This window comes from Hemitrygon akajei, chromosome 14 (genome assembly GCF_048418815.1).
Source record: "Hemitrygon akajei chromosome 14, sHemAka1.3, whole genome shotgun sequence".
NCBI classification, from domain to species: domain Eukaryota; kingdom Metazoa; phylum Chordata; class Chondrichthyes; order Myliobatiformes; family Dasyatidae; genus Hemitrygon; species Hemitrygon akajei.
In genome coordinates this window covers 38,893,983-38,912,141 of record NC_133137.1, presented here as the reverse complement: position 1 = coordinate 38,912,141, position 18,159 = coordinate 38,893,983, and the positions used below count along the sequence as shown (strand labels likewise).

Sequence of the window (18,159 nt, the reverse complement as noted above, 5' to 3'; positions counted from 1 at the left end):
GCGAGCGCCACCCGGCTACTGGGAGGACCGAGCTCTCCTCCGAAAACCATGTGCGTAACCCTTATCGCTCCGTGATGCGGGTGTGTGCCGTTTCCAGTTCCGCAGGAGGCAAGGACGCCGAGCTTTGTATTTGGTTCCGGCTGCGGCGCTGGGGTCCCGGTTGCTGGCTCCGGGCAGCGGCCGGCGGGAGAGGTGATGCGGATTGGGCCTGGCGCTCGGTCACAGGCGGGCGATAGGCTGGTGCGAGAGTTTCTACACGGCGGAGGGACTGTGAGGTGAGGCGGGGCGGAGGTGTGTGGGCCCGGGCCGGAGGTTGGGGACGGTGGGGAGCGGGGAGGATGGTTGGTGGGAGTGAGTGGGGAGGGGTGAGATGGTGAATGAGGAGTGGGAGGGATGGAGGGCGGGAGTGATTGGGAGGGATGGATGGGGGAAATATTAAGAATGTGCCTTTTGAACAATGGTTTTCATTTAAGGAGCATATGTTACAGGAGGGTCAAGTGGACAGGGCTGAAAGCTGGACAAGCAAATGGATTGCACTGAAAGATATTCCATCAAAAAGATGGAAGGAAAAACTCCAGACATCAGGCTTTAGTTTCTGAACTTGTGCACATTGTGTTTCTAAACTGAAATGTGGGAGGTTGGTGAATGGACTGTGTTTGAGAGTTTGAAGCGCTTGTGTTAGACTATCAGTTGAGGTTGTTAACATGGATCTCCACTTCCTGTGGTGTTTATATTATCTCAGGCTGATCTCCTCAGACCAGCAAATTGCAGCCTGTGCTGAATTTTCTGCTGGCGTGGAGCTCGTGGAATTAAAGATTAGCTTTATTTTTCACATGTACGTCAAAATGTACAGTGTAATGTGTCGTTTGCACAGTCCAAGGAGGGAGCAGCCCACAAGTGTCGCCATGTTTCTGGTGTCAACATAGCATGCCCATGCGACTTTGGATTGTGGGAGGACCTGGAAGAAACACATGCTGTCACAGAAGGAACATGCAGACTCCTTACAGACACCAGCAGCTTTGAACCTAGCACTGAAATAGCATTATCTGCTGCCCACAATGGGATGGGGGTGTGTGTCAGGTAATCCTTGAGTCAGGGCCCACCCGTAAACTGCTGATTCCTGATTGCTTTGTGAGGAGAAATTAGGTTGAGTGGATTTGCAATCATGAGAGTGGAGATTTGAGAGAGGACCTAATTGGACTTTACAACATTACTGGCTATACATGGAGAAGGTATCTATCTCCCTTGGTGTGCAGAACAAGGGCTCACAGTCCCAGATTGCAGGGCAAGAGATTTGACACAGAGACTAATCAAATTTCTTCAGCAACAGTGTGGTGAACGGTGGCATTCACTGCTGCGCAGGTTATAGAGGTTTCATCTCTGAACGCATTTAGGAGGGAAGAAGCTATATTAATAGCAAAGAGTATGGGGGAGGGAGAGAGCAAATAGGGTAATTTGAAAAGATGTACCTTGACAGATGGGACAGGTTGGAGGGGCTGAGTGGTCTGCTCCTGTCCCTATTTTCCCTGTCATCAGCCAATGTCAGCAGGAACAGGTGAGTGAAGTCCTCTCACTTGTGGGTGCCAGGTTGTGCCCATTAACTCTCCCCCTGGGGTCTGGGCATTGCCCCAGTCCTAAAAACAGAATAAATTGAAGCAATTTAGTGAAGGGAGCATGGTCCTCCCTGGAAATAGGGAAGGGGAAGGGAAGTAAATCTGACACTGACAAATCCACACAGTGAAGGGAGTGTTGTGCTCCATGGAGGTAGGGAAGGGAAGGGGAAGTAAATTTGACACTGACAAATAAAAATTAAATCCGTTGATTACAGAAGCAGAATAATGAAGAACTGGGGTGTCATTGGCGGAATAGCAGCAGCCCTGGCAGCGAGCATCTACGTGTTGTGGGGGCCGATTACAGAGAGGAAGAAACGCAGGAAAGGTACGTTCACAAGTGTTGTTTCAGAGAGAACTGTCTTCTTTCCATTCAGCCCCTTCTCAGTGGATACACTTGGTAGTAAAAGAAAATTTGCCAGAGGAGCCCAGTGGCTCAGGAGCATCTGTAGAGGGAAATGGACAGTGGACATCTCAGGTCGAGACCCTCTGGACTACTTTTTAAATTTCAGATTCCAGCATCTGCAGTCTCCCGTGTTTCCATTGTTGTCATTATTTTCTTTGTATTCGAGCCTAAGTGCCATCCTCTGACACGTTTTATATGACGTGCATCCTGTACCCTGTAGATTTGCACTGCAGAATTTTTAAGTGCACAAATTCTGAGATTAAAAATGTCGCAACATTGTTTTTGACCACTAGTTGATATGATGCACACTCACTCTGTTGTGAAATTGGCTGGCCATATTCCTCTGACCTAGCAGCAGATCCCTCCCCCCCCCCAAGGTTACTTTGCTAGTGTAAGCTATCCGCTGCATTCTGCATTGTAATATTGCTCAAATTGAAACTGCAACAACATAAGTGCTGGAAACACTCAACATCTGTGAAGGGGAAACAGATTTAATGCATAAGGCTAAGGCCTATTTGTCCGGTCAAGTCTTTGCCATAAAATGTACATGGATTCCACTCCCTCACCCGCGGCGCTGGCTGACTGCTGAGTGTTTCCAGCATCTTCTATTTTTATTTCACATTTCCAGCTCTTCAGTGTTCTTGGCTGTTGTGAACTGCACGGCAAAGGGGGGGAGAGAGAGAGAGAGCGAGAGATTCCTGCACCTGGCTTTGGGATCTGTGCAGGATTTTGAGCTCGCAAATCAGGCTGCGCTGAAGCTTTTGGATTAGAAACCAAACCGGGAACTTAGCTCCTTGTGTGAACGTGGAAGATCCCATGTTACCATTCATAATAGGGTGACTTCTCCCTGTTCTGCAGACTAATATTTATCCCTCATATTTCATCAATGGAAACTTATTAACTGATTCTTATCACTTTGCATTTTGTGGGAACTGGCTCTGGCATCTCACCTTCAACTCCAGTATAGTAACACACTCCAAAAGTACTTATTTGGTTGTAAAATGCTTTGAGATGTCCTCAGGAGAGACATAATCTACCTGGGTATTCTCCAAACTGATGGCATGAACATGGATTTCTTTAACTTTTGGTAAATTCCTCCTTTTTCCATTCCCCATTCTGGTTCCCCTCTTACACCTTCTCCTCACTGCCCATCACCTCCCTCTGGTTCCCTTCCTCCTTCCCTTTCTTCCATGGCCCACTCTTCTCCCCTATCAAATTCCTCTGTCTTCGGTCCCTTACCTCTTCTACCTATCACCTCCCAGCTTCTTTCTTCATCCTCCTCCCCCACCCACCCACCTTCCCTCTCACCTGGTCTCACCTATCATCCACCAGTTTGTACTCCTTCCCCTCCCCCCCCACCTTCTTATTTTGGCTTCTTCCCCTTCCTTTTCAGTCCCAATGAAGGGTCTTGGCTCACAACATCAACTGTTTATTCCTCTTGATGTTGCCTCACTTGTTGAGTTCCTCCCAACATTCAGGAGAATGTTTTTTTTCTTATCTCTGCCTTTGAAAATCTTACTTTTTCCTTGGCCTGATCTTCTCAGTTTTCATTGGGTACTTTTGTTTAAACCAAAATCCTTTTAAAAACTAAATATCATGCAACTTACATGGTTTTAAAGGGAAATATTAGCAGAAATAGTTGATGTAGTAAGTTTGCATCAATAAACCGGGCTCCTTCTTAAGCATAGAAAGTTCCATAAAACAGTATGGTACAGCACAGCCCAGGCCTTTTGGCTCACAATGTTGTGCTGACCTTTTAACCTACTCCAAAATCAGTCTAATCCTTCCCTCCCACATAGCTCTCCATTTTTCTGTCTTGCATGTTCAAAGAACGTTTATTATCAATGTATACAATATACAACATTGAGATCCGTCTCCTAACAGGCAGCTACAAAACAAAGAACCTATTAAAAACGACCACCCAATGTGCAGAGAGAGGAAAAAAACACGAATTGTGCAAACAATAAAACCAAGCGAATAGCGTTCAGAACTGAAGTCCACGAAAGAGAGTCCAGTTTAGCACAGCTGAGTAAACGTTGCAGAGGAGCAAGTGGAACTGGCCTGACATGCTGGCCTTTTCAATCTGGCGCAACGCTAAAATCACCGTCCAAGCAGCGGCTTGTGTCGCTTTGATACGCTCTGGGGCCTGGACCTCGCCGCCTCGATTCGGCCTGGACCCAACCTTTCCGTGGAACCATAGAGCATAGAACACTACAGCACAGCACAGGCCCTTTAGCCCTCCATGTTGTGCCGACCCATATAATCCGTAAAAAAAGTACTAAAGCCACACTACCCTGTAACCCTCCATTTTTCTTTCATCCATGTGCTTGCCCAAGAGGCTCTTAAATACCCCTAATGTTTTAGCCTTCACCACCATCCCTGGCAAGTCATTCCAGGCACTCACAACCTTCTGTGTAAAAAAACTTATCCCTGATGTCTCCCTTAAACTTCCCTCCCTTAATTTTGTACATATGCCCTCTGGTGTTTCGATTGGACCCAGGGCTCAAATCGTCCAAGCATCAGGTTCTGCCTCACTCAAGTGTCACTAATGTATCTGCTTCTATCACCACCCCTGACAGCACATTCCATGCACCCACCACTCTCTGTGTAGGGAAAAAACTTATCTCTGACATCCCTCCTATACTTTCCTCCAATGACCATAAAATTCTGCCCCTTCCTATAAGCAAAGTTAAAGATGGATTCTGGAGATGCTCAAAATTATGAAGGGCTTTGGAGAAAAACACAACAAATGAACCTTGTGCTTGTTTAAGGGATTTGGCAAAATAAATTACTTTCTCGCCAGAGAGTAGTTGTAGTCTGAAGTGTCAGCGGAAGCAGTTTCAAGAATAGCTTCCTGAAGGCAATAGATGAATACACAAGGGGAAAATCCTGCCTGTCCATGGAAGTGAATGGGCATGTAGGACTTACTTGAGAACCAGTTCATTAGCACAAGCACATTAGACTGAATTGTCTCTCTCTCTGGTGTTTTATACAATGAATCTAACTCCGCTTAAGATGGTGGTGTTAGAGTAGATGTGGCCTGACTCACTGAACTCGTCCAGCAGGTTCAGTATCTGCAGTATCCTGTATCTTCAGGGTTCTCTGAGCTGTGGTCTTTGGGGCAGAGTATTGCTTCTTAGCCCAGGTCATACAACTCATGGTCCAGACAGCTCAGTTCCACTGATGCTTGCTTTTCAGGCTGAAATTTGGAAAGGATGGTTCATGATGATGATGGCTCTTCCATGAACATACATCAGAAATAGATTGGTTAGCACAAAATGCATGCAGCTCAGTAGAATAGACACAAGAAATTCTGCAGGTGCTGGAAATCTTGAGCAACACACACAAATTGCTGGAGGAACTCAGCATGTCAGCAGTATGAACAGATGACATTTCTGGCCGAGACCCTTCATCAGGACTGGAAAGGAAGGGGTCAGAAGTCTGACTGAAAAGGTGGGAGAGAATGAAGTTGTAAGTGGTAGGTAAGACCAGGTGAGACATTAATTGTTCATTTCTCTCCATAGATGCTGCTTGACTTGTTGAGTTTCTTGAGAATTTTGTGTGTGTAGCTTAATAGAAGCACTGACTTAAATATTATGTATGTGACACCCAAGTTTCAGTGGTATATAGCCAAACCAGTTTGCTATCATTAACAGAAAAGCATTCTAACCAGTCAGCTGCAGTCTAATCATTGGATATTGTTCTTCCCTAGGACTCGTTCCTGGCCTCTTGAACCTCGGAAACACCTGCTTTATGAACTCCCTGCTACAGGGCCTGGCTGCTTGTCCATCATTCATTCACTGGCTCAGTGACTTTACGGCACATTACGGTTTGGACACGTCGCAGGAAGAGCAGTGTCCATATCTCTCTGTCACACTTCTCCGCTTACTCCGAGGTGAGACCTGGGGCTGGGGAACAGTGAAGTTTTACATCATCTTTTGAAGGCCTAAGATGTGCACCACGGTAGCGTAGCAGTTAGCACAACGCTGTTACATCTTGGGGCGTTACGGAGTTCAGAGTTCAGTTCTGGCACTGTTCTTTGAGGAGTCTCTGTACGTCCACCCTGTGGAATGAGTTGATTTTCTCTGGGTCCTGCAGTTTCCTCCCACAGTCCAAAAATGAATCGGGTAGGTCAATCGGTCATTATAAATTGTCCCTTGATTAGGTTACAGTTAATTGAGTTTGACGGGGTTGCTGTGGTGGCGTGGTTTGACGAACTGGAAGGACTGACTCTGCTCTGTATAGCTAATGAAAATAAATAAACACTGTAAATGAAATAAAAATGGGTCTTTTCTTGAGAGATGGGTGTGAGGGTGTGCACAGTCAACAGTGGGAAAGTCTGCTTTTTAATGTTGTCCTGGTATTATAACCTGTTGTTGCTTCCCATTCATCTGCATGTTGTGTTGTACTAATGATCTGTAACTAAATTTTAATCTCTCCAGATTTCCTCCTTTATCTGCTTGAACGTTAATCTAATGCCATACTGATTCGATAGTGACCAGAGATCAGACTGTCAGCAATTAATCTTAAAGTCGTATCTCCTCAGAATCAGGTTTATTGTCATTGATGTAGGTCATGAAATTTGTTGGTGCAGCAGCAGTGCAGTGCAAAATATAAAAATGCTATACACTACAAGAAATATAAAAAACAAGTAGTGCAAAGAGAGCACTAAATGTTATTTTTTTAATTTTAGATTTCCATTATTTTTCCATTTTTTTAAAAAACATTTTGGTGTCGGTCTCAGAGCTTGCGCAAACTTAGCAGACAGTGGTGATGGTCACTTCTTGTTTAACACTTCACTGGCAGCCCTAGTAGCTTTTGTGGACATTTATTTTCTGACTTGATCATACCCATTGCCATTCTCTGTCTCCTATCACGGACACCAGATTAACAAAGGGGTGGATATTCAGAAGAGCTCTTGACATACATGGGCTTAGTCAAAAAGCATAGAACAATACAACACACTACAGGCCCTTTGGGCCACAATCTTTTTTATTTATTGAGATACTGCATGGAACAGGCCCTTCGAGCTGTGTAGCCCAGCAATCCTCCAAGTTAACCCTAGCCTAATCACAGGACAATTAACATGACCAGTTAAACTAGCAACCACTATGTCTTTGGACTGTGGGAGGAAACTGGAGCACCTGGAGGAAACCCACGCAGTCATGGGGAGAACGTACAACTCCTTACAGCAGCATCAGGAATTGAACCTGGGTCACCGGTACTGTAAAGCATTGTGCTAACCACTATGTTACTGTGCTGCCCTTTTAACCTACTGTAAGATCAGTATGACCCTTCCCTCCCACATAGCCCTTCATTTTTGTACTTTTTTTAAACTAACCATTTGGAGAACATTTGCTGCTTCTCATTTATTATCTGTGTTTGGAATAATTAAAGTTGACACTCGCTGTAAGAAATCCTAAGTGTGGACCTGCAGTTCCATGTCATGGTTGGTTGCAGTGTTCCCTGTTCTCTCTCTCTCAGCACTTTGGGTTGAATAGTCTTGAACCAGGTGAGAGTCACTCATTTGTTTAATGAAGCAACTTGTTATGCAATGGACTAAACTGCTCAAAAGTTTGCTGAAGTGTTTTCGATCTGAATTGGGTAAATATACGAAAGGAAATAATTTGCATGGATGTGGGATTAATTGGAACTCTTTCAAAGAACTGCATAGGCACAACAGAATGATACACTGCACAAGGATTTCTTTACCTTGCATTCAAAACCTGCTTTAATTCCTTCCATTGATTAACCACAGAAGTTCTTATTTATTTCCCAGTTTTCCTTACTACATTGAAATACTCCAGTGGGAGACAGTATTCCTTTGGTATGTTAGGCCAGCAGGAACAATATCCTGGTCAGAAACCTGGGTTCAATCCCAAACTTGGGGTCCTGTATCTTGTGGAGTTTGCATGAATCAAAAACACTTTGTATAAATAGATGTTCGTTATCTGTGCACACTAAGATAGTGACCGAGTTACTCTCTTTAAAAACATAGCAGATTCGACCTGCCTGGCGGAATTCTGAAACGTTCAAGAATACGGCGTTTTGCCCAATTTCTCACTGATAGTTTTGCATAGTCTGTTGATGACTGCTCTGGTTGAGCTGCAGTAGACCCTTTCAATGCCCAAACTTTTCTCACTTATGGTAGCAAAGAAGTGGAGGTGGGTGGAAGGCTGCAAGTTGCAAGCTTCATTGTCTCCTCTGTGGCAGTGCTCTCCAACACTGAAGATTCTTCAGAGGACGTGGTGGATGCAGGAAATCTCCTGGAAGTTTTACGGATGTACAAGTGGCAGATGTCTTTGTTTGAAGAGCAGGTAAATACCAAGAATATAGGGGGTGCGCGAGTATTCAGTGTGTTGTAACTGTAGGCGTGCAGGGGTATAAGACCATAAGACAGGAGCAGAATTAGGCCATTTGGCACATCGAGTCTGCTCTGCCATTCAGTCATGGCTGATCCTTTTTTTCACCTCCTCAGCCCCACTCCCAGCCTTCTCCCCGTAACCTTTGCTGCCATGTCCAATCAAGAACCTATCAAACTCTGCCTTAAATACACCCAATGACCTGGCTGCCACAGCTGCCTGTGGTAACAAATTCTACAAATACACCACCCTTGGACTAAAGAAATTTCTTTGCAACTCTATTTTAAATGGACGCCCTTCTATCCTGAGGCTGTCCTCTTGTTGTAGACTCCCCCACCATGGGAATCGTCCTTTCCTCATCTACTCTGTCTCGGACTTTCAATATTTGAAAGTTTTCAGTGAGATTCAAGTCAAGTCAAGTCACTTTTTTATTGTCATTTTGACCATAACTGCTGGTATAGTACATAGTAAAAATGAGACAATGACCCCCCCCCCCCCCCCCATCCTTCTAAACTCCAATGAGTGCAGACCCAGAGCATTCAAGCATTCCTTGACTGATAATGCTTTCATTCCTGGAATCATCCTTGTGAACCTCCTCTAAACCCTTTCAAATACCAACACATCTTTTCTTAGATGAGGAGCCCAAACTGTTCATAATGTTCAAGGTGAGGCCCTACTAGTGCCTTATAAAGTCTCCACATCACATCCCTGTTCTTGTACTCTAGACTTCTTGAAAAAGACCTTTTGAATTTTTTTCCTCATTTAGAAAATAGTCTGCATATTTATTTCTACTACCAAAGTGCATCACTTTGCATTTTCCAACATTGTATTTCATTTGCCACTTTCTTACCCATTCTCCTAATCTGTCTTAAGTCCTTCTGTTTCCTCAATACTACCTGCCACTTCACCAATCTTCGTATCATCTGCAAACTTGGCAACAAAGCCATCTATTCCATGATCTAAATCATTGATATACAGCATAAAAAGAAGCGGTCCCAACACCGACCCTGGCAGAACACCACACATCACTGGCAGCCAACCAAAAAAGGATCCTTTTATTCCCATTCACCTCCTCCTACCAATCAGCCAATGCTCTAACCATGTCAGTAACTTTCGTGTAATACCATGGGCCCTTGGTAAGCAGCCTCGTGTGGCTCCTTGTCAAAGGCCTTCTGAAAGTCCAGATATACAACATCCACTGCATCCTCTTTATCTATCCTACTTGTAATCTCCTCAATAATATTTTTATTGTTTTTAAATAAAGAGAATGTAGTATAAAGGAGAATTGTGCAGTGCATAGCAAATGTATCAAATGTACAATTCATATTTATGAAAGATGCACCCATAGTGCTATCACATACACGCAACCCTGTAAAAGTATCAGCAATAGAACACACCTGGAGTCTGGTTTTGCTGTTAACAAAACACTATTTTATTAGTAACTATGTAATATAGTAACTTAAACCAGGTAAATCAAGATTTAACAGTGTTATGCATATATAGGTGTAAATAAAATTCCCAAACTTATTCAAGCTCAGGTGGCAAGAGTTACAGTCTTACGATGGAAAGTTCAGTTCAGATGCACAAAGTTGTTATTGTTGTTGAAGGAGATATTTGTAATCCAAAGGCGAATGTTGTGAGAAGGCAACTACATCGATGTTCCTCAGATTCCACGACAGCAATACAAAATAACAATAGCCGTAGGTTTTATCTCTGAAGTTGTTCCACTCCACACATGAAGTATCACCGACAGTGATCTCAACGAATATCCTTTCAACACAAGTGGTACCACATCTGAATTCAGCTACGGGACATCCCAAAGTGGTGGCCACAGGATACTCAAACAGAATCCACGTAGGGATTATCACCAACAGTAGCTTATCACAAAGGGGACCATCTTCAAGGGAACCACCACCCAGGCAAGGGTTGACACACCAGTAGATTCCACAAGGTTACCCCAATCACACAACGTGATAGACAGTTATCCGGTTCCACGACATATGAAATAACTCCAACAGTGATTTGCCACAGGGGTGCCTTCTTCAGTGAAATACCACACCCAGACAAGGGTTAGCACACACGTGGTATGCACAAAGGTTTCCCCTCACCAGAGAACCCACTCCTGTGGATTAACGATGTGACAATCACACTTTTGTATTCGAATGGAAACAAACTCACCCTCACGGGCTACTTAGAGTCATTTATCAATACTCTGGATCAATCTCAACTCACCCCTTTTGGGCTACAGAAAGTTTAATCCAGCGACCCCTCCCCTCCCCTCTCCAACAGTATCCAAACGTCAGTCTCATTCTCCCGGCGTTTTCAACTGACAGTCCAGAGAAAAAATGAGCCCTATGAGTACATAACAGTACAAACATGTTTTATTGCCCCACCCCTCCCAGTTCCCAACTCCAAGCCATCAATGCATTGGCAAAAAGTGTTAAACAGTACCTTTGTCCCCACAGAGCTGCATTGGTATAGAGAAGGTGTATTTTTATAATACATAGGCTGTTGTATGATAACAAATTTGAGTCCGAAGAGTTTTACTGGAAGATGCTGGAGGTCAGGGATTTATGTACTGAGGAGAGGGAGAGAGAATGGACTTTTAGTCTGGCTGGGAATTTTGAGTAATCAGAACCCAGGAACATTTGCAACGTGAACCTGAAAGTCCCTGAAACACGTCCACAGCCTTACCGATCATTCCTTGCCAAGTGGATCCCAAGACTCCTGCACTCTCCTCTGACAGCAGCTCGCGCAAGGGAGAGGAAGACCGATCAAATGCAGGGCAAACACACACCATCCTCTGCTCTCATTCTCATTGACATCAACCTTGCTCAATGCCTCAATCGCAGAGGAGCAATGGAATCGTTCATGGTCTCCAGGCTGCACAGTCCACTTCCAACCTCACCAATCTCCCTTGGTGACAGCAAAACATCAGATCACTCAGTTGGTCCAAAGACACACCATCAAAATCTAAATCACAGATTCCAATTGCATGCAGCTTAGTAGTGGAATCATATTTGAAAGAAGAACAAGAAGGTAGTTTCATCAACTGTCTGCAGGACGTTGTTCACTGGTCATCTTGAAGGATTTCAGTCTTCCAGACACTGCTTTATTTTGTCCCCTCTTCAGCCCAGCATCTAAAGGCTAAAGCTTTTGTTAATCTCTCATTGCTGGGTTCCCAGTTCCCAATACGGCTTGACTGTACGTATCTTGTCACACTGAATCTCACTCAGCACTCTGAGACCTACTTCCAGAACTAGCATTCAATGGTTATAAATAAAGAATCACGCAATTAAGGTTAGGGATGAGGTGAGGCTTTTATATTTACTAGAGATACAGGGTGGAACCTCCAATGAGGTGCACTGCCCGGTAACCCAGCTATTAAAAACTAGTCTAATCACGGGACAATTTACAATGACCAATTAACCTACTAACCAGGACTGTGGGAGGAAACTCATGTGGTGATGGGGAGAACGTACAAACTCCTTAGAGACAGCGCTGGAATTGAACTCCACACCCCCGCGTGGCCCAAGCTGTAATAGCACCACGCTGACCACTAAGCTACTGTGGCGCATCAAAGGGTCATCAGTCTTTTTAACATTCTTCCCCAAAGGACAGTGGAAGCAAAGTCTTGGAATAACTTTAAGGCTGACGTAGGCAGATTCCTGATTGAATAAGGTGGTGAAACATCAAACACTACAGCACAGTACAGGCCCCTTGGCCACGATGTGGTATCAAACTTTTAACTTAGTCCGTGATCCACTAACCCTTCCCTGCTACATGGGCCAGAACCCTTGTGAATCTCCTCTGGACCCTCTCCAATGCCAGCACATCTCTTCTACGATGAGGAGTCCAAAACTGTTCACAATACACAAGGTGAGGCCTCACTGGAGCTTTATAAAGCCTCAGCATCACATCCCTGTTCTTGTATTCTAAACCTTTTGAAATGAATGCTAACATTGCATTTGCCTTCCTCACCACCAACTCAACCTATAAGTTAACTTTTAGGGTGTTCTGCACAAGAACTCCCAAGTCCCTTTGCATCTCAGATTTTTGGATATTCTCCCGTTTAGAAAATAGTTTGCACATTTTTTTCTACTACCAAAATGCATGACCATGATCATTATATTCCATTTGCCATTTTCTTGCCCATTCTCCTAATCTGTCTAAGTCCACCAGTTTCCTCAATACCACCTGCCCCTCCACCAATCTTTGTATCATCTGCAAACTTGGCAACAGCCATCTATTTCATCATCTAAATCACTTACATACAGCATAAAAAGAAGTGGTCCCAACACCGATCCCTGCAGAACACCACTAGTCACTGGCAGCCAACCAGACAAGGATCCTTTTATTCCCAATTGCTGCCTCCTTCCAATCAGCCAGTCTCTAACCATAGAACATTACAGCACAGTACAGGCCCTTCAGCCCTCCATGTTGTGCCAACCCATATAATCCTTAAAAATAAAAGTACTAAACCCACACTACCCCATAACCCTCTATTTTCTTTCATCCATGCGCCTGTCCAAGAGGCTCTTAAATACTCCTAATGTTTTAGCCTCCACCACCATCCCTGGCAAGTCATTCCAGGCACTCACAACCCTCTGTGTAAAAAAAAAAAAACTTACCCCTGATGTCTCCCCTAAACTTCCCTCCCTTAATTTTGTACATATGCCCTCTGGTGTTTGCTATTGGTGCCCTGGGAAACAGGTACTGACTATCCACCCTATCTATGCCTCTCATAATTTTGTAGACCTCTATCAAGTCCCCTTTCATTCCTCTACGCTCCAAAGAGAAAAGTCCCAGCTCTGCTAACCTTGCTTCATATGACTTGTTCTCCAGACCAGGCAATATCCTGGTAAATCTCCTCTGCACCCTGTCCATAGCTTCCACGTGTTAGTAACTTTCCTGTAATAACATAGGCCCTTACTTACTTATCATGTTAAGCAGCCTCATGTGTGGCACCTTGTCAAAGGCCTTCTGAATGTCCAAATATACAACACCTACTGCATCTCCTTTATCTAATCTACTTGTAATCTCTTCAAAGAATTCCAACAGGTTCATCAGGCAAGATTTTCCCTTAAGGAAACCATGCTTACTTTGTCCTATGTCACCAAGTACTCCATAACCTCATCCTTAACCATGCCAGAGTCCAATGATTCTTGAAAGATCATTACTAATGCCTTCACAATCTCTATTGCTACCTCCTTCAGAACCCTAGGGTACAGTTTATCTGGTCCGGGTGACTTATGTACCTTTAGGTCTTTCAGCTTTTTGAGCACCTTCTTCCTTGTAATAGTGACTGCACTCACTTCTCTTCCGTCATACCCTTCAACATCTGGCACACTGCTTGTATCTTCCACAGTAAAGACTGATGCAAAATACTCATTTAGTTTATCTGCCATCTCTTTGCCCCCACTATTTTTTCTCTGGTCTCATTCTTTAGCAGTCCTATATCCATTCTCTTTTATTTTATACATATTTGTAAAAGCTTTTACTATCCACTTTGATACTGTTTGCTAGTTAGCTTTCATATTTCACCTTTTCCTTTTAAATGCTCTCTGTAGGTTTTTAAAAGCCTCCTGATCCTCTCTTTTTCCACTAATTTCTGCTTTGTTGTATGCCCTCTCTTTTGCTTTTACATTAGCTTTGAGTTCCTTTGTCAGCGACGGTTGTACTATTTTCCCTTTTGAGTATTTCTTTATTTATGGAATACATCTTTTCCTGCACCTTCCTCATTTTTCCCGGAAACTCATGCCATTGCTGCTCTGCTGTCATCTCTGCCAGCATCTCCTTTAATTTACTTTTGCCAACTTCTCTCTCATACCACTGTAATTTCCTTTATTCCACTGAAGTACTGCTATGTCAGACTTTACTTTTGCCCTATCAGATTTCAAGCTGAACCCAGTCATATTGTGATCACTGACTCCTAAGGGTTCTTTTACCTTAAGCTTCCTAATCACCTCCAGTTTGTGACTTAGCACCCAATCCAGTATAGCTGATCTCCTCGAGTGTCATAACTGTAGGAGGTGCGGGGGTATAGAGTGTTGTAACTGTAGGAGTGCCCCCTCCATTCAGCCCATCATTTCTGTATTAGTCAAGAATGAGGTTCCCAGCCTCATCCTAAACACAGGATTCTGCAGATGCTTGTAAATCTTGAGCCATACACACAAAATGCTGGAGGAACTTGGCAAGTCAGGCAGCATCTATGGAGGCAAATAGTTGAGGTTTTGGGTTGATACCCCTTTGAAAAGATGGGGACACGTCATAATCAGAAGTTGGGGGAGAGAAGGGGTGGTCCTAATGAAGGGTCTCGGACCTGAAATGTCAACCGTTTATTCCCCTGACTTGCTGAGTTCCTCCGACATTTTGTGTGTGTTGCTCCCAGCCTAATCCCACTTTTCACCACTCACCACTGGGTCAATCCTAGCTCTTGAGGTACAGTTTAAATGTAACAAAGATTTCTGACTCTACCTCATCCTTACAGAATTCTCCCCCCCCCCCCCCCAACCCCATACTCACTTCCACTCCAACTATTCTACTCTTGAATCTATGACCTTGTTGTCTGACCAGTCTGGTAGGGGAAATTATTTGCTCAGCGTACAAACCCATGTAATTTATACACCCTCAATTAATTCTCCCCTCAGTTCCTCTGTTCCATTGAAGACAATTCTAGTCTATCAATGTCTTCTCACAGCCAACATTTTCCAGTCCCAGCAACATCTCCTGGAATTTAACTTGGTGCAGATTGATGTAATTTGGAAAGTTGAACCATGCCAGGACATACTCAGGGAATGGCAGGCCCCAGCAAATGGCACTGAACAGCAAGTCCTTGGAGTACAAGTACAGAGTTTCTTGTAAGTGGTGACACAGGTAGACAGAGTGGTGAAGAACATGCATGGAATGCTTGTTTTTATGGGCTGGCTTTGAATATATGTGTAGGGAGGTCATGTTGCAGTTGGTTTAAGTGCACTTGGAGTACTGTGTGCAGTTCTGATTGATAGCCTGTGGAAAGGAAGTCATTAAGCTAGAGGGGAGCAGCAGAGATTCACAGGAATGTTGCTCGGGATGGAGACTTGAGTTATAAGATTGGATAGCTTGGGGCTGTTTTGCCTGGAGGGAAGGAAACTGAGATGTGACGTTACAGAGGTTTATACAATGTAGGGTAAGTAGTTAATCTTTTAGGCAGGGTAAGGGAGTCTAAGCCTAGAGGGCATATCTTTAAAGTGAGAGGGGAGATATTTAAAGGGGAACACAACATTCTGTAGATGTTGGAAATCTTGAGCAACACACACAAAATGTTGGAGGAGCTTAGCAAGTCAGGCAGCATCCACGGAGGGGAAAAACAGTTGACATTTTGGGCCTAGACATTTCATCAGGACTTGACCCAAACTATTAGCCGTCTATTCCCTTCATAGATGCTGCCTGACTTGCTGAGTTCCTCCAGCGTTTTGTGTGTGTTGCTCAAGATTTTAAAGGGGAACTGAGGGGCAAGTTTTAAGTACAGAGGGTGATGAGTACAAAATGAGCAGTCAGAGTGGGTGGTAATGACTAGTACAGTTACACAATGTGCAAAAGATGTTTTGACACAGACGCGGATTGGAAAGGTTTAGTGGTACAGTGTATGGACCAAATGAAAGCAAACAGTATTAGTGTTGATGGAGATCTTGGTCAGTTGATCCAAGGAGTCTGATTCTGTGCTATAGAACTCCATGAATGTAACTCTCCCTTGTACTCTCTCCACTGCAGTCACACCCTCCTGTGACAGGAAATACATACAGTATTCAAGCTGTGGTCTGGCATTACTCCTTGCTGTTATACCACTTCCCTGCTCTTATGTGCTTAGATAGTAAAAGAAAGCATCTCATCTGCCATGTTTAATTGAACTGTTCTGCTAGATGAACACCTCTTAGTATCCTCCCATTAACTATATGTTCTCTTGGTTTGTCACATCTCTGTCACGCTTCTCTGGAATGAATTCCACTTGCAGTGCTTCTGCTCAGCTGAGAACACCTTTATCTTCCAGCAGTCTGACCCTCTTCCCCTCACTGTCAACACACTTCTGTGCCATTCCAACTCCATCGCACCACAACTTTCAAAATTAACAGATTAACATATTGTACAAGGAGTCAAATATGGAGCCAAATATGGTACCCCACAGGTAAGAGCCATCCAATCTTAAAAAAACTCCCAAACAGCCTTTTCTTTCCTGCCACTGAGCCAACTACAGACCCACTTACCTTTCATAATCCCAACAGCTTTTATATTATTGATCAGTGACCCATATGGGAACTTGTCAAAAGATCATGATAAAATCCATTAAAACTACATCAACCTACTGCCTTTATCAATCTCCAATATAACCTTCCATTAATCCATGCTAGGTGTCTGTGATTAAACTGAACTTCTCTAAATCAAGGTTTAAAGTGTTTCTCAGAAATAATTTGCTGCCCACTAGAGTTAAGCTAATTGGCCTATGGTCAAGTGAGTTGGCTGCAATGTGCAAGCATTGAAGAATTCATCTGATTATTATCTCACAGTAGAAGCTGAGGCTTTATAACACACTAATCAGATCACGCTTGGAGTATTGTCATTCCAATTTGGTAGGACTAATCAAAATAAGACATACATGGTAAATGGTAGGGCATTGAGGAATGCGGTAGAACAGAGTGATCTAGGAATAATGGTGCATAGTTCCCTGAAGGTGGAATCTCATGTGGATAGGGTGGTGAAGAAAGCTTTTGGTATGCTGGCCTTTATAAATCAGAGCATTGAGTATAGGAGTTGGGATGTAATGTTAAAATTATACAAGGCATTGTTGAGGCCAAATTTGGAGTATTGTGTACAGTTCTGGTCACCGAGTTAAAGGAAAGATGTCAACAAAATAGAGAGAGTACAAAGGAGATTTACTAGAATGTTACCTGGGTTTCAGCACCTAAGTTACAGAGAAAGGTTGAACAAGTTAGGTCTTTATTCTTTGGAGCATAGCAGGTTGAGGGGGGACTTGATAGAGGTATTTAAAATTATGAGGGGGATAGATAGAGTTGATGTGGATAGGCTTTTTCCATTGAGAGTAGGGGAGATTCAAACAAGAGGACATGAGTTGAGAGTTAAGGGGCAAAAGTTTAGGGGCAACACGAGAGGGAACTTCTTTACTCAGAGAGTGGTAGCTGTGTGGAACGAGCTTCCGGTAGAAGTGGTGGAGGCAGATTCGATTTTGTCATTTAAAAAAAAAAATTGGATAGGTATATGGACAGAAAAGGAATGGAGGGTTATGGGCTGAGTGCAGGTAGGTGGGACTAGGTGAGAGTAAGTGTTCAGCGTGGACTAGAAGGGCCTGTTTCCGTGCTGTAATTGTTATATGGTTATATTGTCAGCATTTTTGGGCCTCTTGTCTACGAATGGATGTGCTGACATTGGAGAGGGTCCAGAGAAGGTTCACAAGGATGATCCTGGGAATGAAAGAGTTAATGTATTAAGAGCATTTGATAGCTCTGGGCTTGTATTCACAGAAGTTAAGAAGAATGGGTCGGGGGGCGGGGGGAATCTCATTGAAACCTATTGAATATTGAAAGACCTAGATAGAGTGGATATGGAGAGGATGTTTCCTACGATGAGGGAGCTCCCTTAGAGCTCTGTTCAGATTGGATTTCTGAGACCAGAGGGTACAGCCTTGGAGTACAAGCACGTCCATTTAGAGATGGGGAAGAATTTCTTTAGCCAAAGGGTGGTGAATCAGTGGAATTCATTGCCACATTCGGCTGTGCAGGCCAAGTCA

The 18,159-nt window shown here is 43.8% G+C and overlaps 1 protein-coding gene across 4 annotated transcripts in view; it reads left to right on the top strand.

The window, feature by feature from the left end:
• The first annotated feature begins 82 nt into the window (after positions 1–82).
• LOC140738513 (ubiquitin carboxyl-terminal hydrolase 30-like) overlaps positions 83–18,159 on the top strand; it is a 40,578-nt gene continuing 22,501 nt past the window's right edge. For all 4 annotated transcript variants that reach the window (XM_073065887.1, XM_073065885.1, XM_073065886.1 and 1 more), the window contains exons 1-4: positions 83–275; positions 1,829–1,938; positions 5,729–5,911; positions 8,230–8,333. In XM_073065887.1, coding sequence (XP_072921988.1) covers positions 196–275; positions 1,829–1,938; positions 5,729–5,911; positions 8,230–8,333 — 477 coding nt within the window. In that variant the 5' untranslated portion in view covers positions 83–195. The remainder of the gene's footprint in view (positions 276–1,828; positions 1,939–5,728; positions 5,912–8,229; positions 8,334–18,159) is intronic.